Below are 23177 nucleotides of genomic sequence, written 5' to 3' on the forward strand. Positions count from 1 at the left end.
ATTGTGGCATTTAATGCTAGGACTTGTGTTTCTTTGGGCGTTGAATGCCCAGCTTGTATCCCTTTACTGGCGTTCAATGCTAGTGAGGGTACTGTATTGGGCATTGCATGCCCAATAAGGACCTCCTTACTGGCGTTCAACGCCAGAGAATCCCCCTCAGATTTGGCCTCAGTGTTCACTGTGATGGCCTTGCACTCTTCTCTTGGATTTACTTCAGTGTTACTAGGAAGAGTGTTAGGAGGGGTCTCAGAAATTCTCTTGCTCAGTTGACCAACTTGTACCTCCAGATTTCTGATAGAGGACCTAGTTTCTGTTATGAAACTGTGAGTGGTCTTAGAGAGTTCAGAGACTGTGGTTGCTAAGTTAGAAATGCTCTGCTTTTAGAAGTTTCCATCTGTTGCTGAGAAGATGGGAATGGTGGTCTGTTGATAAACCTATTTTGGGTTCTTCCACCTTGATTATTGTTGAAGCCTTGCTGAGGCTTCTGTTAATCCTTCCATGAAAGGTTAGGATGATTCTTCCAAGAGGAGTTGTAAGTGTTTTGCATAGGGTTCTACCATGTAATTCACCGCTTCCAGCATGGGTTGATCTGGATCATAGGCATCTCCATCATAGGAGGTGTCTTGAGTGCTGCTAGCTGCAGCTTGCATTCCAGTCAAGTGCTGAGAGATCATATTGACCTGTTGGGTCAAGATCTTGTTCTGAGCCAATATGACATTCAGAGTGTCAACTTTCAGGACTCTTTTCTTCTGAGCTACCCCATTGTTCACAGGGTTTCTCTCAGAAGTGTACATGAATTGGTTATTTGCAACCATTTCAATGAGTTCTTGTGCCTCTTTAGGTGTTTTCTTCAAGTGGAGTGATCCACCTGCAGAATGGTCCAATGACATCTTTGACATCTTGGACATCTCAGATAGACCATCATAGAAGATACCTAGGATAGTCCATTATGAGAGCATGTCAGGAGGACATCTCCTGATCAGTTACTTGTATCTTTCCTAAGCTTCATAGAGGGATTCACTCTCTTTTTGTCTGAAAGTTTGAACTTCCACCCTGAGCTTGGTCATCTTTTGAGGTGGAAAAAACTTGGCCAAGAAAGCATTGACCAACTTTTCCCAAGAGTCTAGGCTTTCTTTAGGTTGAGAATCCAACCACAGCCTAGCTCTGTCTCTGACAGCAAAGGGGAAAAGCATCAGTCTGTAGACCTCAGGATCCACTCCATTGGTCTTAATAGTGTCACAGATTTGCAAGAATTCAGATAAGAACTGATGTGGATCTTCCAGTGGAAGTCCATGGAATTTATAATTCTGTTGCATTAGAGAGACTAACTGAGGCTTTAGCTCAAAGTTATTTGCTCTAATTGCAGGTATGGAGATACTTCTTCCATAGAAGTTAGAAGTGGGTGTAGTAAAGTCACCAAGAACCTTCCTTGCATCTCCTCCATTGTTCTGTTTGGCTGCCATGCTTGTATTTTCAGTTTCTTGTTCGAAAAGTTCTATGAGGTCTCTTCCAGAATGTTGTGCTTTAACTTGTTGTAAACGCTTCCTTAAGGTCCTTTTAGGTTCAGGATCAGGATCAAAGAGAGGTTCTTTTTCTCTGTTCCTACTCATAAACAAGAAAAAGAAGACAAGAAAGAAAAAAAATGGGGGCTCTATGTCAAAGAATAGAGAACTCCCTATGAGATGTGAAGAAGAAAGAAGAATGAGGATAGAAGAATGAGATGAAGAGTTCGAATAAAAGGAGGTAAAGAATTCAAAAATTTAGAAGTGAAAAGAGAAACTAGAATTAAAATATTTTTTGTTTTTATTTTATTTATTAATTGAATAGGAAATTAAAAGCTAATTAACTAAAAATATTTGAAAAGTTAGAAGGTAGTTTTCGAAAAAGAAGAGAGAGAGCAGTGAGAAGTTTTTGAAAATAGAAGAGAGAGGAATTAGGAAGTTTTGAAAAAGAAGAAAGAGAAAACAAGTAACTAATTAAGAAAGATTTGAAATTAAGATAAGATAGAAGATTAGAAAAAGAATTGAAATTAAAATTTAAAATTAGAAAAGATAAGATAAGAATTTGAAAAGATTTGATTTTGAATTTTGAAATTGAAGCAAGATAAGATAAAGATTTGAAAATAAGTTTGAAAAGATAAGATATGGTGAAGATTTGAAAAAGATTTGAAAAAAGATAAGATTTGAAATTTGATTTTTGAAAAAGATTTAAATTTGAAATTTGAATTTTGAATTTGAGTTTTAAAATTTGAATTTGAAATAAGATAAGATAAGATTTTTTGAAATTTAAAGAAAGATAAAAAGATAACGTGAAGATTTGAAAAAGATATAAAAAGATAAGAATTAAAATTTAAAATTTGACTTTAAGATAGGATAAGATAAGATAGTGATTTGAAATTAAAATTTGAAAATCTTTTTGGAATTTTCGAAAATTTGATTAAAGATAGAAAAGATATTTTTTTGATTTTTTGAATTAATGAAGAGAGAGAAAAACAACCAAAAGACACCAAACTTAAAATTTTTAGATCAAGAGACACTAATTTTCGAAAATTGAAAGAACAAACACCGAAAGACACCAAACTTAAAACTTTTAACATCAAAACAAGAAAAGAAACAAGAACAACTTGAATACCAAGAAAGAACACTGAGACTAATTCAAAAATTTTGAGAAAACAAAGAACACACAAAGGACACCAAACTTAAGAATTAACATTAGACTCAAACAAAAGAAACTATTTTTTGAAAATTTTTGGAAAAAGAAACAAGAAAGTTCGAAACTTTAACAAGAACAAGAACAAAAGACTCAAACAAAAGATAAAGATTAATAAAGAAAAGAAAAGGTTTTGAAAAATTTTTGAAAAGAAAACAAAAGACTCAAATAAAATAGTAAAAATGACCTAATCTAAGCAACAAGATAAACCGATTGTTTGTCAAATTCGAACAATCCCCGACAACGGCGCCAAAAACTTGGTGCACAAAACTGGCTCCGCAGGTTTCGTACAGATAGACTGGCAAGTATACCGGGTCGTCCAAGTAATTACTCAGGTGAGTGAGGGTCGATCCCACGGAGATTTTTGGTTTTAGCAAGCAGTGGTTACCTTGCATATCTTAGTTAGGCGGATTGAAATTATAGTTTGTCACGAAAAACGCATAAAATAGAATAAATAAATAAAACGATACTAGATAGGTGTGAAATCAATGGTATAAGAACGGTTGAGGCTTCGACGATGCTTTGTCTTTCCGGATTAACTTTTCTTACTGTCTACTTCAATAACTTTCTGATTCATTCAATGGCAGCCGTAAGTGATTAACTCATGTCCTCTCATCAAGTTAACCTCCTCCACTGTAGCAATCTACTATGTTGAAGTGACTCATGTCCTCTCATCAAGCCACCTCTAGGTCTCTCACTATAGTAGAAGATGAAGCTCTAAGCAATCCACTCCCCTTCACGATCCTACTCAAGGTGCCACAGACAAGGAAGATCTTCCGGATCAGAAAGTCCTGCTTCTCTGACTCTAGCCTTAACGCCACAAAGACCTTACTTACCCACGATCAACGGAATTTCATGTCACATATCCAAAGTTGCCCATGTACTCTATTGGAATCCGCAATGCAATATCTAGCTTTGGTTCAATGCTATCCGGGTCAGGACTCGCACGGAACCCATGTAGAACAAGGGTGATTGTCATTGGTCACCCTCAATTCATGAGATGAAGAACGAGAATGCATAAGAGAATAGAATCAGACATATTGAACTAAAACAGTAATATTATTGATCCATGAAACTCAGAAGAGCTCCTAACCTTAACCTTAGGAAGTTAGTGACTCATACTGTACAAAAGTAGTGAAGTATTTGAATGGGGGGGAGTTAGGGTGATCTCCTCCTATATATACTAATATGCTAACTAAGAATTACAGAAATAAGATAAACAAAGTTGATCGTGTGAAAATCCACTTCTGGGGCCCACTTGGTGAGTGTTCGGGCTGAGCTTTAGTGAAATCCATGAGCTAGTACCCCTTAGGGGCGTTGAACGCTGGCTTGGGACTCCCTTTTGGGCATCGGACGCCAGCTGCTCCCTTGTGGGCGTTGAACACCAAGAATAGGGTAGTGGCTGGCGTTGAACGCTAGTTTTGGGCCTTCATTTCCAAAGTAAAGTATGGATTATTATATATTTCTAGAAATCCCTGGATGTTAGCTTTCCATAGCCATTGAGAGTGCGCTGTTTGGACTTCCGTAGCTCCAGAAAAGCTCCTCGAGTGCACGGAGGTCAGATCCTGACAGCATCTGCAGTCCTTTCTCTGTCTCTGAATCAGACTTTTGCTCAAGCTCCTCAATTTCAGCCAGAAAATACCTGAAATCACCATAAAACACACAAACTCAAAGTAGAATCCAAAAATATGAATTTTGCACTAAAACCTATAAAAATATAATAAAACTTAAACAAAACATAATGAAAACTATATAAAAATAACGCCAAAAAGTGTATAAAATATCCGCTCATCAATTATCCCTGCCCCTCCGAACGCTTGGTTGGAGGCTCCGTCAACATGAAGCTTCCACCATGTACTCGTATTCTCGGGTGCATCACCAACTACCTTGACTAGAAAGTCTGCACCCGGACCTGACTCGCTAGTGGGCCGGGCCGGAATAAAACTCTTAGAAGGATGACGATTTATCAAATAGGCAGCTGTTAAAAAAGCATCTTCCTAAAAGATTTTAGGAAGTTTGGCTATGGAAAAATGAGTAAAATCCATTTTAACAATAATGTGCCTGTATTTTCTCTCAATCACACTTTGTTGTTGGTATGTATGAAAGCAGAAATTAAAAGTCTATAATTAATACTATTTTACTGTAAAAATATACTTAAAAATGTGTGACAAGAATTTTATTGCTTTGTCAGTTTGTATTGAGAGATATAGCTATAAGGATAAAGGCTAAGTTGTATTAGTAGGGTAGCTTGCTTTGGCTGCATTAGAATCGAATTGGGGAAGTATTTTATTTTCTTGTATATGATCTTCAAGGTTCTGACCTTTGATAGCATATAAAGCATGTTGTTGCTAAGTTACAAAGTTTTTGTCATCGAGTTTATTTAAGATTGGAGCCAAATAATTTTTGAAACTGATAAAAGGAAGTGTGATAGCCATGGATGATTAAAAGGCTTTGATACCATGTGAACTTAATCGAAAAAGTAATGAAGAATCATGAACTGAGCTTAGTAATGCCCAGTTTCTTGTGTGCTAAGAAAGACAAAGAAAGAATGATACAAAGAGAAAAGAGAGTGAATTGTATTTGATATTAATATAGAAAATGTGATTATACATTGCTATTAATAAAAGGACGATGTGAGGTATTTATACACCACAATGAATGAGAGTAAACAAGCTACACTAATACAACTTTAACCTTTATCGTTATATAAACCTCTCCATATGACTCATGTTGGGTCAGCCATACAATTATTTTAAGGTGAAAATTCAAGTGCAGTCAACTTTACGTAAAATTGATAATTGAGAGCTGTTAGATAAAAATTTAGTTAAATCAATTAAGTTAACTAAAATTTAGTTAAATCAATTAAGTCATTTAATTGTTCTCAGCTATTAACTTTACGTAAAATCGACTGCAAAAGTTTTCATCTTATTTCAATAAATCGATCAGCTTAATTGCATGTATCACAGTAAAATAGCACTAAGATGTAATTTGATTGACCCTTGAAGTCAAAGTGAAGTTGATATCATTTGCTATTTTCTTCGCATCAAATGAGATGCCTTCTAATCCTCTTTTCGAAAATCCAGCACTGTAAATTCCATGTTCTCCTTTCCAATGATTTGGGTAACTTGGTTTTGGCATTCCATTCTCATTGAATAGATTCTTGTAATCCTGAACGGCCAAAAATGTAACACAATTAATTACACAAACATATTTATTAAGTACATTAATCTAAACGGTAACACTACAAAGACCAAAAAAAAGTCAAAATTTATTATTAATCTATATTAAATAAGACAAGTTCTAGTTGGTTTTGTTTATTCTTTTTTGTTATAAAATATTTTTATAATTTAAAATTGAATTTGAGACTACTATACCCACTATCCATTGAATAGATTTGTTTCTTTAGGAAATACGATATTATTTCCAAAATAAAAATATAAATATACGCACCTTAAGCCACTTCAGCACATTGGTTTTGTATCCAGTAGCAAAGATGATTGCATCGAAATGAGCATGTTGTCCATCAACAAATTTAACTACCTTTCCTTCCTTGATACTTGAAATACCAGGATAAACCTAAATTTAATTTAAGACAAGGATAACTAATTGATCGGATAGAACCCATTGTTAATTAAGAAATCAATTTACAAATTATAATTAATTAACTAAAAAAGTATAAAAAATTAACTTTTACTTAAACAACATTAACCGACTTTAATGTTTAGATTTATAATTTAAAATCTAAAATTTTAGATAAATAAAATAATTTTAAAAAATCGACTGATCTTAAAAAATTGATTATCTAGCATTAAACAAGTATATATGTATTTATTACCTTCACTTTTCCCTTCTTAATCTTTTCTATACAACCAACATCAATGGTAGGAGTAGTACCACCTTTTATTTTGAGTGCAAAAGGTCCCTCCTTTGGCCTCGTCAAACCATACTTAAACATATTCCCATACTTCAATTTGCTCATAAGAACCATCATCTTGTCCACTTTATCCACCATGAAGTGTTTCAGCATCAACATACCCGCATACACCATTTCCTTAGTAAAATAATGCACCTGAATGAACAGCATACACCCACTATTAAATTTTGTTGGTTATTTTGAACTCTATAGGGTTCATATATTAGAACAGATGCAATGCATGCAATTTGATTGCAAGCACAAGAATTTACATAAGAGAAATGTTAGGGCCAGCCAATTTTGTGATTTGTAGCAATTAATTAGTTATCATTATTGTTTTTAATAGTGTGAGATTATATCTAATTATATAAAATTATTCACTTTTTTTTACTAATTAAGTGCTGGCTAGATAAACTTTCTATTCACATAATTAAATAGCTCATATATATTTTAAGTTGATTTATTAACACTCTAATTTCAAATGTTGAAATGCGCGATGTAAGAGTCAATGTAGCGCAAGAAATCAACCCTAGGGACAAAATTGGGAAAGTCAGAAGGAAAAGGATAATGTGGAAGGCTACAAAAGTCTTTTCCTAAGTGTAGTTTCAAACGATCATAGGCTCTTTTCCTCCAAAGAGAAACAGGGCAATCATCTCTTTCAAGAACAATGTTAGAGATTCTGAGTTTGTTGAGGCACCCTGCGGTTGCTATTCCAGCTGGTCCTGCACCTACAATCACAACAGGTACTTCAATAATCTGCATGCTTGATTGTTATAGTTAATAATCAATTTTTTTTTCGGTGACTAGTGAATAATCAATTTAGTCTTGGTGTTTTTATAGTTTTATAAAGTTCTGTTATTATTGAAAACGTGCATGAATTGTGATGATCTTTTTATAGTTTTTTGTTTGTTTTGTTGTAATTATGGGGCAATGCATATGTTTTGAAGATAGTCTAATTGGTTAGTCAAGTAATTTTCAAGCCAAATTTATTCTTACCGTCTAAAATTAAAAATCAGTTATCAAATTAAAACTAAAATATAAAATATATATTTAAAATATATGAAACATTATATTTAAAAAATATATATATATATATAATATTTTTTAATTTTTATACATAACATATTATACAATAGGAGTAATATATCATTTAAGAAGATGATTTAATTAACATGTGTTTTAAGGTTATACATGTTATAGTTATTATTAATAAAAAATTAGTTTTTTTACTTTACCATGCAACATTTCTATCTAGGGATGTTAATGGGGCGGGGTGGGGGCGGGGGCGGGGATACCTCCCTGCTCCCTGTTTTTGCCCCCCCAAAATTGATCCCCATTTCCCGCGTTTTCTGTGTTATTCGCGGGTCCACATTCCCCATCTCTTTATGTTGAACATTTATATGAAAATTATAGTAAAAAATAAAAAAAAAACTACAAAACATTATTACAAACATATCTTATCCAAGATTATAAGTCAAGAAATACAACATAACAAATCATAGCCCATAAGGGGATAAGCACTGAACAAGAAGAGTGGCCGGTAGCGACTGGCGAAAGGGTATGCTGCTATGGCTGTGACTGTCGACACAACTATGGGGGATTGGGAGTTTTGAACTTTTCTGGAGAGTTGGGGCTTCGAAACGGCGCTAAGTGGAGTAGTAGGAGAGAATGGAAGACATTAAATAAGGTAGGGTTAGGGTTTTCAATAGGTGAAATCCCTAAAAATTCTTTATATTGGGAATAAATTCAGGGTATTTAAATAAACTCAAGAATTTGGGGAATTATCGGGGGCGAGGTGGGGATCCCCGCTCGGGTCCCCGTGCGTGTCTCGGGGGGATTTTAGTCCCCATCCCCATCTCCACGAAAAAAATCTCCACCTTCAGGTTCCCATTCAGAGCAGTCCCCAAAGGGATCCCTGCGTTTCGGAGAATTTTGACACCCCTATTTCTATCTGAAACACTTAGCTATTTGTTTATTCCCTCTCAAACACCTTTTTTCCCCTCCTTCATACTTGCTAAAGGATGGAAAAGCGTTGATTGTTCCTTGGACTGACTAAAGAGGAGTGATAATTAATATAAAATTTGAGAATGTCAATATCATTTTTTAATGTATGTATTTTAATTTACTCTATTTAATATTTATAAAAATATTTAAATTTATTTAAAAATAAATAAATAATAATTTCTTATTACAAAAGATTTAAACGCTAACAAAATTAACCATAAAAGAATAAAATTAAAGTTATACCCATAAAAAATGAATTATGTTCGACAAAAATAATTAATTATTAATTTTTTATTATTTCTATTAAAAATTTAATTACAATGCCCAAATTATCCCATTCTCTTCCATTATCTTCAACTTTTTAAATTTTTCAACTCAAGTCTCTGTTACCAACAAAATCACTACATTTTTTCTCAAATTTTGAATACCACCATCACCACCACCATCACTGTCAACATCACAGTCAATACAACTCATCAATAAACCGAGACAGAATGAGACAAAAGGAGATAAACTACTGAAGGAAGATAAACAAAGCCAGGAGTAATAACGGAGAGCAAAAATTATCAACGTTGTTGTCTTCAGCAATCGTTAAGCTCGGGAGAAGGAGCAGAAGCGTTGCTTCCGTCATTGAGGCGGTTCTGCCGGAGGCGGCGTTGGAAGAAAGATGCTCTAACCCTAACTCCAGTATATTCCCGGCGTATTCTTGTTGCAGCAGTGGATCCGTTGTCAGAGAAATTAAAAGGTTATTATAGTTGTTAGAGAAATTGAATAAGAGCTATCACTCATTTCATTTTCTATATAAATTCTCTAAATTGAACAAAAAAAATGTTATTATTTGAGTTTATAGATTTTTATTGAACTTTTGTTTTGTTTACCCCTTATTTGATTGTTTCTTCTTGCTTTATTTTCCGTGATTCCCATGTTTGTGTGCGAAGCAGTCTTTTGGTGGCAAACTATTGAAGAAGATTGCAAGAAAAAAATCAATAGTTGTTAGCATAGTTGTATTTAGTTTATCTCTTTTGTCTCACTCTCTTTGTGATTTTGCTGTTAAACAGAGAGTTGAGTTGAAGAATTTGAAAAGTTAAAGATAATAGAAGAAATATGGGTATTATGCATGGGTATTTTGATTAATTTTTTTAATAGAAATAATAAAAAATTAATAATTAGTTATTTTTGTCGAACATAATTCATTTTTTATGGATACAACTTTAATTTTATTTTTTTATAGTTAGTTTTGTCAATATTCGAATCTTTTGTGGTAAAAGATGGTTATTTACTCTTAAAAAAATTATTGCCGTTCATCTTAAAGGAAAATGTTTCTTTTTTTTTTCCTACTTTATAATTTTTTTTAATTATTAAACTGAGGACACTTAACACGTTCATTTCCAGATAAACTGGAAACTTTGAGAATACTATGATGAATTCTTGAAGGAGGAATAATAAGACGCTGATTTCCAGTTGAGAATACTATGATGAATTCTTGAAGGAGTAATAATAAGACGCTGATTCATTTTTGTATACATTGATTTGAGACTCGTCATATTTTATTTCATATGGTTTTGTTAATTTATGTAATATTCAATTGTTCTTTATTCATGAATGAAATAGAGTTTTGTTACAGAAATAACCTATAGTCTTATTCAAAATTAAAACTCAATTCAATGAATTGAGCAGAATATAAATTAATGTGTTCAAACTAACATCATCCTTTAATTATTTGGGAATTCAAAAAGAATATTTACTTTCTATATCTTTTTGTATAAAATATTATTTTAGATTAAAAATTTTCAATGGTTTCTAATTTTCATATATATGAATTTTAAAATGTATAAAATATTCAATAGATTTCTTATAAGTTAAGAGTCAATATTCGGTTCTTCTATCCCAAATAATTGTCCATTTTTAATACTACTCCTATGTTGTTACTTGTTACAAACAAACAAGTATTCATTTAGAAAAATTAGGTAACATTAATAACTAATTTATTTTTTACTAATTAAATGAAGATCGATGAGGCAGTAAGTTAAAAAGAAAACAGTAAAATGTTATAATTAAAACTACCCGTTGGTCAAAAATAAAATAAATTTTGAGATATCAAAGTCAAGGCCCGACAAGTACTTTTCGAAGGACATAGTACTCGTCGAAGGAGATGTATCGAGGAGAGAGATAAGGTTGATCGACAAATCTTATCGAAGAAGATTATTGAGTGAAGATAATTGATGACAGTTATTCACAGCATACAAAGCGTGAAAATAGTTACTTAAAGATTAATACACGTGTGAAATATATTTGAATTTGATTAGTCGAAAAGTCCTATAAATATATGAAGATTGAAAAGAATAAGGATTGAAATCTCATTTCAAAAAACATTCTCACACTCTTATATTCCCACCGAATTTCTGAGTTTGTTAAGAGCTTCCTTTTCTCTAGGGTTCCTTTCATGTCTTTTACATTTATTTTAATTTCTTGTAATCTTTATCTTCTTACAAATTTATCTTTTCAACAAAGTTGTTCTTTTTATTCCTTTTAGAGTTTTCGTACTTTGTATTTGATTTCAAAGTCCTTCGATTTTATTGAAGGCAGTTTATTGCTTTCTTTAAATTAAATGCTATTTCTTTCCTTTCCAGTTGTTTTATTTCCAAAGTTATCCTTTTTTTTCAGATTTTTCTTTGTTATTTTAGCTGATTTAAAAGAATCTTTTATGCAATTTCAAGAACTGGTACTCACAAGAGGAGTAGGTTTCGCTCTCAGATCCTAGATATCAAACCACCCAAATTTGCTAAAATCTGTAAAACAAATTGGCGCACTCAGTGGGATAGTTTTAAAAGTTAAGTGTGTCAAAAAAATTTTGTCATGATCTAGTGTATGCAACTTAGAAGTGGTAGAATTATACGTATGATAGACGAAATTTCTAATACTAAATAATCTGCAAATAATAATGTTGTTATAGTTGCACAAACGTCAGTGGAGATGACGTCACGTTCTAAAAGTGGTACATTAGTGGAGAATGCAACAGTTACTAATCCTCCAGTTGGGAATAACTGGTGAAATTCACGCCCACAAATTGCTTTGACGCAAGCACAACCTTCAGTAACCGTTGGTTGGCCTCCTTATGGCCTACCTCCAGGTTATAATTCACCAATGGGTGGTTATGTTCCTCCAATTAGATTTGGAATTATGTCAATTAGCAATTCATTTTTTTCATTACATATTGAGTTTTCTCGTGATTATCAAGTGGCTTCCACATCGAATGGTCCTGGTTCGATGGCTGCTTTTCGACAGCATATCGATGAAAGTTATCATGATTTGGTCAATTTATTGACCCAGCAAATGACAACTATATTGAACCCAATGATGGCTGATCATGAGTAAAAATTTGAGCGTCTTGCTAGACAAGTTGAGCGGATTGCTCGAATTATTGATTATGATGAAGGTGATCAATAAAATATGCAAATGAACCGAGAGGATCTGATGAAAATGCCTAGCAATAGGGATAGTGATATGCATTTTGAAGAAGATATTCTTCGAGTGGTTCGACGAGATCAAAACACGGATGACGTTTTGGCTCAAATGCGAGCTAATCAACGTGGTGAGAGATACCAAGTTACTAGAATTGTTGAGGATGTGCTTAATAGAGTCGGATTCAATGTGGGTTTCATGAATCGACCATACTTTGTTTCTATTTTTTCTGCTATTGTGCAAGCGGCAGAGGTACCAAGAGGTGTGAAAAACCCTGAAATAATAACAAAGTTTGTGGGTGAAGTTGGTGAATCGACTACTGAGCATATTGTTCGATCTATTATTGAATTGGGAAATTTAGCAAATGATGAGAACTTGAAGATGAAATTTTTTCCTTCTTCTTTAACAAAGAATGCATTTACTTAGTTTTCTAACCTCATGCCTAATTTGATTTTAACTTGGGCACAATTAGAGAATGCTTTTCATTCTCAATTTTTTAGAGGTGAATTGAATGTGACAGTTACTGATTTAGTGGCTTTGAAACGAGAAGATGGTGAATCAATAGATGACTTCGTGATTTGTTTTAAAAATGCTCGAAGTCGATGTTATGTGTCTTGTCCTGAAAGTGAAGTAGTGAAAATAGCGACCATGTATTTAAGATTTTACATACGTCAAAAGTTGCTTAATGTTGATATACTTGACTTAGCTCATTTAGTTGAAAGAGTTCGTCAAATAGAAATTCTTCGAAAGGATACAGAAAGATTTAAAAATGAGAAAAGGTTGAAAAATAAATCTTTTTCTCGAAAAGAAAAGGTTTCATATGTCGAAATAAAATCCTCAAGTGAAGAATTTGATTTTGAATTTTCTGAAGTTGATTTGGTTGAATTAAAGAATGGTCCACCTTATGTATACTCTCTGCTTAAGAAAATCACGAATGTTGATAGATCTAATGATACAAAACATAAGAGTGGAAAGAATTATAGCTTCGATATTTCAAAATCAGATCAAATATTTGATGTGTTTCTTAAAGATAAACAATTAATCTTGCCAGAAGGCAAGACATTGCTTTCAATAAAAGATTTAAAGGAGAAACCTATTGTAACTTTTATCAAGCAATTAGCCATTCAACTAATAAATATGTTCGTTTCAGAGACTTGATTCAAGAAGCAATTATGGAAGGGAGATTAAAGTTCGATGATGGTGAAAAAGATATGAAGGTTGACTCTGATCCTTTTGATGTTGGTGCAAATTTTGCAGAGCCTTTCTTAGGGATCAACATGTTTGGTTTTTCTTATGAATTTGATACTGTTCTAGGGAATTTTGAAGATAATGTTCGACCAGTGTATCCGGGTGTTGGTGAAGGATTGTTAGAATTTCAGATGCAGCAGAAATTGAAAGATCGATATGTGTCTTTGTGCTCTCGGTGTAATGTTGTGTTCGATGTTGATGCTGCATCTATCTTTGAGAAAGAAAAAATGAAAAAAGCGTTAGCCCATAAAGAAGAACAAATTCGTCAAAGGCAACCTCCTCGAAGACAAGAGGGACAAAGTTCTGATGTCTCTTAGAGGAATTTTTCTTCTTCAATGAGTCATTCACAAGCTGTGGGTGTGCAATAGATACGAAATTGTCAGGAGTTTTGTAATTGAGATGCACAATATAGGGTAACCCTCAGAGAGGTCATCGAGGTTTCAATCGAGGCCATTATCCATATCCTTGAGGAAGAGCTAGAGGAAATTGAGGTGGAAGGAATGGATGACAAATAGTGCAGAAGGAATCATCAAATTCTAAAGACAAGGGAGAAACACCTTTTTTTCATTCTTGAATAGTCTTCCCGTCTGATAGGAAACCCGTTCCTAAAGGGATTCCCTCACTAGCTAAATTCAAAAAGGGCAAAGCTGTTGTTGTAGCACCAATTGATGATAAAGAAAAAGATGTTGAATTGGGTAAAGAATATTTCGAGGAAGGTGATGAGGAAATAGTAAGCACTATTTTGATGATACAAACTGAATACTTAGGGGAATACGAAGGAAATTCGAATGAGGATTATGATGTGGAAGATGAAGAAGCTTTTGATTTTATTCATTCAGAAGGTGAATTAGGATATTTTTAAAGGCCGACAGAAAAGCAAAAGTCACATCTTCAACTATTGCATGTTACTGCTTATATGAGTGGTATTTGTGTTAACAAAATTTTGGTCGATGGAGGAGCAGCAATTAGTTTGTTGCCAGAACGAACGCTAACTAAGGTAGGGAAGTATTTTGATGATTTGATCCCTAATAATATTTCAGTGACCGATTATAGCGGTGTATCAACCCCTGCAAAAGGGTTAGTTACTCTTCAAGTGCAAGTGGGATCTTCATGTCGAAATACTGTTTTTGTGGTGGTGTCTTCGAAGGCTAGCTATAATGCATTGCTTGGACAAGATTGGATTCATGGTGTTGGAGCTGTACCTTTGACCGTGCATCAGAGTATTCTTCTTTGGATTGATGAAGGAATATATGAAGAGATAAAAGCAGATTCGAGCCTTTATGTGGAACAGTTACATGTCGATTTTAAGGTGTATAATGAAAAAATGAAACCTCTTAATGTCAATAGGATGCTTAATTCTTATAATTGTGAAAGCTATTTTTTGACTTCAGAAGGACTTAATGTGAAGCTTTGTGATGAGCGGATAATTTATACGCTTTTTGGCATTGTTTTTAGTATGTTTTTACTAGGATCTAGTTACTTTTAGGGATATTTTCATTAGTTTTTATGTTAAATTCACATTTTTAGACTTTACTATGAGTTTGTGTGTTTTTCTGTGATTTCAGGTATTTTCTGACTGAAATTGAGGGACTTGAGCAAAAATCAGATTCAGAGGTAGAAGAAGGACTGCTGATGTTGTTGGATTCTGACCTCCCTGCACTCAAAGTGAATTTTCGGGAGCTACAAAACTCAAAATGGCGCGCTTCTAATTGCGTTGGAAATTAGACATCCAGGGCTTTCCCGCAATATATAATACTCCATACTTTGGCCGAGTTTAGACGACGTAAAAGGGCGTTGAACGCTAGTTCTACGCTGCAGTCTGGAGTTAAACGCCAGAAACACGTCACGAACCAGAGTTGAACGCCAGAAACACGTTACAACCTGGCGTTCAACTCCAGAAAGAGCCTCTGCACGTGTAACATTCAAGCTCAGCCCAAGCACACACCAAGTGGGCCCCGGAAGTGGATTTATGCATCAATTACTTACTTCTGTAAACCCTAGTAACTAGTTTAGTATAAATAGGACTTTTTACTATTGTATTAGTATCTTTTTGATCATTTTTAGATCTCTAGACCTCCATGGGAGGCTGGCCACTTGGCCATGCTTACCCTATATTCACTTATGTATTTTTCAACGGTAGAGTTTCTACACCCCATAGATTAAGGTGTGGAGCTCTGCTGTTCCTCATGAATTAATGCAAAGTACTACTGTTTTTCTATTCAATTCAACTTATTCCGCTTCTAAGATATTCATTCGCACTTCAACATGAATGAGATGAACGTGACAATCATCATCATTCCCTATGAAGGCGTGCCTGACAACCACTTCCGTTCTACCTTAGATTGAATGAGTATCTCTTGGATCTCTTAATCAGAATCTTCGTGGTATAAGCTAGATTGATGGCGGCATTCATGAGAATCCGGAAAGTCTAAACCTTGTCTGTGGTATTCCGAGTAGGATTTAGGGATTGAATGACTGTGACGAACTTCAAACTCGCGAGTGCTGGGCATAGTGACAGACGCAAAAGGATAGTAAATCCTATTCCAGTATGATCGATAACCTCCAAATGATTAGCCATGCAGTGACAGCGCATTGGACCATTTTCACAAGAGAGGATGGGATGCAGCCATTGACAACGGTGATGCCTCCAGATGATTAGCCATGCAGTGACAGCGCATCGGACCATTTTCACAGAGAGGATGAAAAGTAGCCATTGACAACGGTGATCCCCTTACATAAAGCTAGCCATGGAAAGGAGTAGGATTGATTGGATGAAGACAGCAGGAAAGCAGACGTTCAGAGGAACGAACGCATCTCTATATGCTTATCTAAAATTCCCACCAATGAATTACATAAGTATTTCTATCTTTATTTTCTATTTATTTATTATTAATATTCAAAAACTTCATAACTATTTGATATCCGCCTAACTGAGATTTACAAGGTGACCATAGCTTGCTTCATACCAACAATCTCCATGGGATCGACCCTTACTCACGTAAGGTTTTATTACTTAGACGACCCAGTGCACTTGCTGGTTAGTTGTGCGAAGTTGTGAAGTTATGTTTGGACCATGGTATTGTGCACCAGTTGTTGGTGCCATTGCCAGGGAGAGAATGAACAAATTTTACAACCTCAGAGTAACAATTTTGCATTATCAAGTTTTTGGCGCCGTTGCCGGGGATTGTTTGAGTTTGGACAACTGGCGGTTCATCTTGCTGCTCAGATTAGGTAAATTTCTTTTTGTTTTATTTTTAAAAATTTTTCAAAAATCTTCAAAAATTTCTCTTTTATTTTCGAAAAAAAGAAAAAAAATAAAATAAAAATTCTTTTCAAAAAAATTTTTTATTATGTTCTTCAGAATTTTTAAGAATGAATTCTAGAGTTTCATGAAGCATGTGAAGCCTGGCTGGCTGTAAAGCCATGTCTAAATTTATTTGGACTGGGGCTTCCAACCCAACATTATCAAGAGCAAGCCAGTTGTTGCTAATCCACCTGCTGCTGTTCCTGATCCACCTGATTTACATGCTAAAGCTTGACTGGCCATTAAGCCATGTCTAACCCTCAGATTGGAGCTTTAGACTAAAGAGCACAAGATTCTTGGAATTCACATTAAAAAAATTTTGAAATCCTTATTTTTCTTTTCAAACAATTTTTGAAAAATACAAAAAAATTAGAAAATCATAAAAATCAAAAATATTTTGTGTTTCTTGTTTGAGTCTTGAGTCAGATTTTAAGTTTGGTGTCAATTGCATGTTCATCTTGCATTTCTCAAAAAAATCATGCATTCATGGTGTTCTTCATGATCTTCAAGTTGTTCTTGGTAAATCTTCTTGTTTGATCTTGATGTTTTCTTGTTTTGTGCCTTTTCTTGTTTTTCATGTGCATTTTTGCATTCATAGTGTCTGAACATGAAAAATTTCTAAGTTTGGTGTCTTGCATGTTTTCTTTGCATATAAAAATTTTCAAAAATATGTTCTTGATGTTCATCATGATCTTCAAAGTGTTCTTGGTGTTCATCTTGACATTCATAGTGTTCTTGCATGCATTCATTGTTTTGATCTAAAAATTCTCATACATTGAGTCTTTTTCATGTTTTTCTCTTTCTTCATTAAAAATTCAAAAATTAAAAAAAAATATCTTTTCCTTTTTCTTCTCATAAATTCGAAAATTTGAGTTGACTTTTTCAAAAAATTTTTAAAATTTAATTGTTTCTAATGAGTCAAATCAAATTTTCAATTTAAAAATCTTATCTTTTCCAAAAGCTTTTTCAAAAATCAAATCTTTTTCATTTTTCTTATTTATTTTTGAAAATTTTAAAATTATTTTTCAAAAATCTTTTCCTTAATTTTATATCATATTTTCGAAAATATCTTCAACAATTAATGTTTTGATTCAAAAATTTCAAGTTTGTTACTTGCTTGTTAAGAAAGATTCAAACTTTAAGTTCTAGAATCATATCTTGTGATTTCTTGTGAATCAAGTCATTAATTGTGATTTTAAAAATCAAATCTTTTTCAAAACTAATTTCAATCATATCTTTTCAAAAATATCTTTTTATCTTATCTTTTTCAAAATCATATCTTTTCTTAACATTCTTATCTTTTCAAAATTGAATTTCAAAATTTGTTTCAACTAACTAATTGACTTTTTGTTTGTTTCTTATCTTTTTCAAAACTACCTAACTAACTCTCTCTCTCTCTCTCTCTCTCTCTCTCTCTCTCTCTCTCTCTCTCTCTCTAATTTTCGAAAATCTCTTCCCTCTTTTTCAAAAATTCTTTTTAATTAACTAATTGTTTCAATTTTTAATTTTAATTTGATTTCATTCTTAATTTTCGAAAATTACTAACCCCTTTTCAAAATTTTATTTTTGAAAATCCTCTTTCTCTCTCATCTCCTTCTATTTATTTATTCATCTACTAACACTTTATCTCACCCAAATTCGAACCCCCTCTTCCATCTGTGTTCGAATTTTCTCTTCTTCCCTTCTTTACACTACATTCTTTTCTTCTTCTACTCACACAGGGGAACCTCTATACCTGGGCAAAGAGGATCCCTATTATTATTTTCTGTTCCCTTCTTTTTCATATGAGCAGGAGCAAGGACAAGAACATTCTTGTTGAAGCAGATCCTGAACCTGAAAGAACTCTGAAAAGGAAACTAAGAGAAGCTAAAATACAACAATCCAGAGACAACCTTACAGGAATTTTTGAACAAGAAGAGGATATGGCAGCCGAAAATAATAATAATAATGCAAGGAGGATGCTTGGTGACTTTACTGCACCTAATTCTAATTTACATGGAAGAAGCATCTCCATCCCTACCATTGGAGCAAACAATTTTGAGCTGAAACCTCAATTAGTTTCTCTGATGCAACAAAACTGCAAGTTTCATGGACTTCCATCTGAAGATCCTTTTCAGTTCTTAACTGAATTCTTGCAAATCTGTGATACTGTTAAGACTAATGGAGTAGATCCTGAAGTCTACAGGCTCATGCTTTTCCCGTTTGCTGTAAGAGATAGAGCTAGAATATGGTTGGATTCTCAATCTAAGGATAGCCTGAACTCTTGGGATAAGCTGGTCAAGGCTTTCTTAGCCAAGTTCTTTCTTCCTCAAAAGCTAAGTAATCTTAGAGTGGATGTTCAAACCTTCAGACAGAAAGAAGGTGAATCCCTCTATGAAGCTTGGGAGAGATACAAGGAACTAACCAAAAAGTGTCCTTCTAACATGCTTTCAGAATGGACCATCCTGGATATATTCTATGATGGTATGTCTAAATTAGCTAAGATGTCATTGGATACTTCTGCAGGTGGATCCATTCACCTAAAGAAAACGCCTGCAGAAGCTCAAGAACTCATTGACATGGTTGCTAACAACCAGTTTATGTACACTTCTGAGAGGAATCCTGTGAGTAATGGGACGCCTCAGAAGAAGGGAGTTCTTGAAATTGATACTCTGAATGCCATATTGGCTCAGAATAAAATATTGACTCAGCAAGTCAATATGATTTCTCAGAGTCTGAATGGAATGCAAGCTGCATCCAACAGTACTCAAGAGGCATCTTCTGAAGAAGAAGCTTATGATCCTGAAAACCCTGCAATAGCAGAGGTGAATTACATGGGTGAACCATATGGAAACACCTATAATCCCTCATAGAGAAATCACCCAAATCTCTCATAGAAGGATCAACAAAAGCCTAAATAAGGCTTTAATAATGGTGGAAGAAACAGGTTTAGCAATAGCAAGCCTTTTCCATCATCCACTCAGCAACAGACAGAGAATTCTGAGCAGAATCCATCTAGCTTAGCAAATTTAGTCTCTGATCTATCTAAGGCCACTGCGAGTTTCATGAATGAAACAAGGTCCTCCATTAGAAATTTGGAAGCACAAGTGGGTCAGCTGAGTAAAAGGATCACTGAAATCCCCCCTAGTCCTCTCCCAAGTAATACAGAAGAAAATCCAAAAGGAGAGTGCAAGGCCATTGATATAACCATCATGGCCGAATCCAAGGAAGAAGGGGAGGACGTGAATCCCAAGGAGGAAGACCTCCTGGGACATCCAACGATCAATAAGGAGTTTCCTCTGAGGAACTAAAGGAATCTGAGACTCATCTAGAGACCATAGAGATTCTATTGAACCTCCTTATTCCCTTCATGAGCTCTGATGAGTATTCTTCTTCTGAAGATAATGAAGATGTTACTGAAGAGCAAGTTGCCAAGTTCCTTGGTGCAATCATGAAGCTGAATGCCAATTTATTTGGTAATGAAACTTGGGGAGATGAACCTCCCCTGTTCACCAATGAACTAAATGCATTGGATCAGCTAAGATTGCCTCAGAAGAAACAGGATCCTAGAAAGTTCCTAATACCTTGTACCATAGGCACCATAACCTTTGAGAAGGCTCTATGTGACCTAGGTTCAGGAATAAACCTCATGCCACTCTCTGTAATGGAAAAATTGGGAATCTTTGAGGTACAAGCTGCTAAAATCTCATTAGAGATGGCAGACAATTCCAGAAAACAGGCTTATGGACAAGTAGAGGACATATTAGTAAAGGTTGAAGGCCTTTACATCCCTGCTGATTTCATAATCCTAGATACTGGGAAGGATGAGGATGAATCCATCATCCTTGGAAGACCCTTCCTAGCCACAGCAAGAGCTATGATTGATGTTAACAGAGGTGAACTAGTCCTTCAATTGAATGAGGACTCCCTTGAGTTTAAAACTCAAGGACATCCTTCTGTAAACATGGAAAAGAAGCACAGTAAGCTTCTCTCAAAACAGAGTCAACCAGAGCCCCCACAGTCAAACTCTAAGTTTGGTGTTGGGAGGCCACAACCAAACTCTAAGTTTGGTGTTGAACTCCCATATCCAAACTCCAAGTTTGGTGTTAGGGAGTCTCAACAATGCTCTGAACATCTGTGAGGCTCCATGAGAGCCTACTGTCAAGCTATTGACATTAAAGATGCGCTTGTTGGGAGGCAATCCATTTTTTATTTATCTAATTTTATTTTTATTTTATTGTTATTTCATGTTTTATTAGGTTCATGATCATGTGGATTCACAAAATAAATATAAAAATTGAAAACGGAATCAAAAATAGCAGAAGAAAAATCACACCCTGGAGGAGGATCTTACTGGCGTTCAAACGCCAGTAAGAAGCATCTGTCTGGCGTTCAACGCCAGAACAGAGCATGGATCTGGCGTTGAACGCCCAAAACAAGCAGCATCCTGGCGTTCAGACGCCAGAAATGCACACTGAGGAAGAGCTAGCGCTGAACGCCAGAAACAAGCATCTAGGCGCTGAACGCCCAGAACAAGCATCAATTCGGCGTTTAAATGCCAAAATTGCATGCAAAGGCATTTTACATGCCTAATTGGTGCAGGGATGTAAATCCTTGACACCTCAAGATCTATGAACCTCACAGGATCATTTCAGGATCTGTGGATCCCACAGGATCCCCACCTTCCTTCCTCATAATCCTAATTTCTTCCACATCTTCTTCTTCATCTATTCTTTCTTCTCCTGCTCGAGGGTGAGCAACATTCTAAGTTTGGTGTGGTAAAAGCATTGTTTATTTTGCTTTTCCATAACCATTGATGGCACCCAAGGCCAGAGAAACCTCAAAAAAAAAAAGAGAGAGAAGAGAAAAGGGAAAACAAAAGCTTCCACCTCCAAGTCATGGAAGATGGAGAGATTCATGTAAAGGATCTATAGCTCAGTGGTAGAACATTTGACTGTAAATCAAGAGATCCCTGAGATACCTCAGGGGATGCACTTTCCTCCACAAAATTTTTTGGGAGCAAATCAACACCTCCCTAGGAGAATTAAGTTCCAACATGGGACAATTAAGGGTGGAACATCAAGAGCACTCCATCATCCTTCATGAAATTAGAGAAGATCAAAAAGCAATGATGGAGGAGCAACAAAGACAAGGAAGAGACATAGAAGAGCTCAAGGACATCATTGGTTCCTCAAGGAGAAAATGCCACCATCACTAAGGTGGACTCATTCCTTGTTCTTACATTCTCTGTTTTTCGTTTTCTTTATGTTGAGTGCTTATCCATGTTTGTGTCTTATTACATGATCATTAGTATTTAGTAACTTTGTCTTAAAGTTATGAATGTCCTATGAATCCATCACCTCTCTTAAATGAAAACTGTTTTAATTCAAAAGAACAAGAAGTACATGAGTTTCGAATTTATCCTTGAACTTAGTTTAATTATATTGATGTGGTGACAATGCTTCTTGTTTTCTGAATGAATGCCTGAACAGTGCATATGTCTTTTGAAGCTGTTGTTTATGAATGTTAAATATGTTGGCTCTTGAAAGAATGATGACAAGGAGACATGTTATTTGATAATCTGAAAAATCATAAAAATGATTCTTGAAGCAAGAAAAAGCAGTTAATACAAAGCTTGCAGAAAAAAAAGAGAAAAAAAATGGCGAAAAAAATAGAAAGAAAAAGAAAAAGCAAGCAGAAAAAGCCAAAAGCTCTTAAAACCAAAAGGCAAGAGCAAAAAGCCAATAGCCCTTAAAACCAAAAGGCAAGGGTAAATAAAAAGGATCCCAAGGCTTTGAGCATCAGTGGATAGGAGGGCCTAAAGGAATAAAATCCTAGCCTAAGCGGCTAAACCAAGCTGTCCCTAACCATGTGCTTGTGGCGTGAAGGTGTCAAGTGAAAACTTGAGACTGAACGGTTAAAGTCAAGGTCCAAAGCAAAAGAAGAGTGTGCTTAAGAACCCTGGACACCTCTAATTGGGGACTTTAGCAAAGCTGAGTCACAATCTGAAAAGGTTCACCCAATTATGTGTCTGTGGCATTTATGTATCCGGTGGTAATACTGGAAAACAAAGTGCTTAGGGCCACGGCCAAGACTCATAAAGTAGCTGTGTTCAAGAATCAACATACTGAACTAGGAGAATCAATAACACTATCTGAACTCTGAGTTCCTATAGATGCCAATCATTCTGAACCTCAATGGATAAAGTGAGATGCCAAAACTATTCAAGAGGCAAAAAGCTACAAGTCCCGCTCATCTGATTGGAGCTATGTTTCACTGATATTTTGGAATTTATAGTATATTCTCTTCTTTTTATCCTATTTGATTTTCAGTTGCTTGGAGACAAGCAACAATTTAAGTTTGGTGTTGTGATGAGCGGATAATTTATACGCTTTTTGGCATTGTTTTTAGTATGTTTTTAGTAGGATCTAGTTACTTTTAGGGATGTTTTCATTAGTTTTTATGTTAAATTCACATTTCTGGACTTTACTATGAGTTTGTGCATTTTTCTATGATTTTAGGTATTTTCTGACTGAAATTGAGGGACTTGAGCAAAAA

At 34.7% G+C, this 23177-nt stretch overlaps 1 protein-coding gene and 2 non-coding genes across 3 annotated transcripts; 1 reads left to right on the forward strand and 2 right to left on the reverse strand.

Moving 5' to 3' along the window:
* The first annotated feature begins 957 nt into the window (after nucleotides 1-957).
* LOC112768412 (small nucleolar RNA R71) lies at nucleotides 958-1061 on the forward strand. The gene has a single exon (XR_003185845.1). It is a non-coding gene; the product is annotated as a small nucleolar RNA R71 (small nucleolar RNA).
* A 4624-nt stretch (nucleotides 1062-5685) lies between these two features.
* Nucleotides 5686-7393, reverse strand: LOC112763849 (probable indole-3-pyruvate monooxygenase YUCCA11; the record flags this gene model as incomplete). The annotated part of the gene is made up of 4 exons (XM_072222027.1): nucleotides 5686-5877; nucleotides 6160-6285; nucleotides 6545-6778; nucleotides 7118-7393. Coding segments are annotated over 4 exons (828 nt in total), but the record flags the coding sequence as incomplete, so codon positions are not given.
* An 11568-nt stretch (nucleotides 7394-18961) lies between these two features.
* On the reverse strand, nucleotides 18962-19069 carry LOC112768712 (small nucleolar RNA R71). The gene has a single exon (XR_003186110.1). It is a non-coding gene; the product is annotated as a small nucleolar RNA R71 (small nucleolar RNA).
* Nucleotides 19070-23177: the final 4108 nt, after the last annotated feature.

The sequence above is a fragment of the Arachis hypogaea genome, chromosome 17 (assembly GCF_003086295.3).
Source record: "Arachis hypogaea cultivar Tifrunner chromosome 17, arahy.Tifrunner.gnm2.J5K5, whole genome shotgun sequence".
Taxonomy (NCBI): Eukaryota; Viridiplantae; Streptophyta; class Magnoliopsida; order Fabales; family Fabaceae; genus Arachis; species Arachis hypogaea.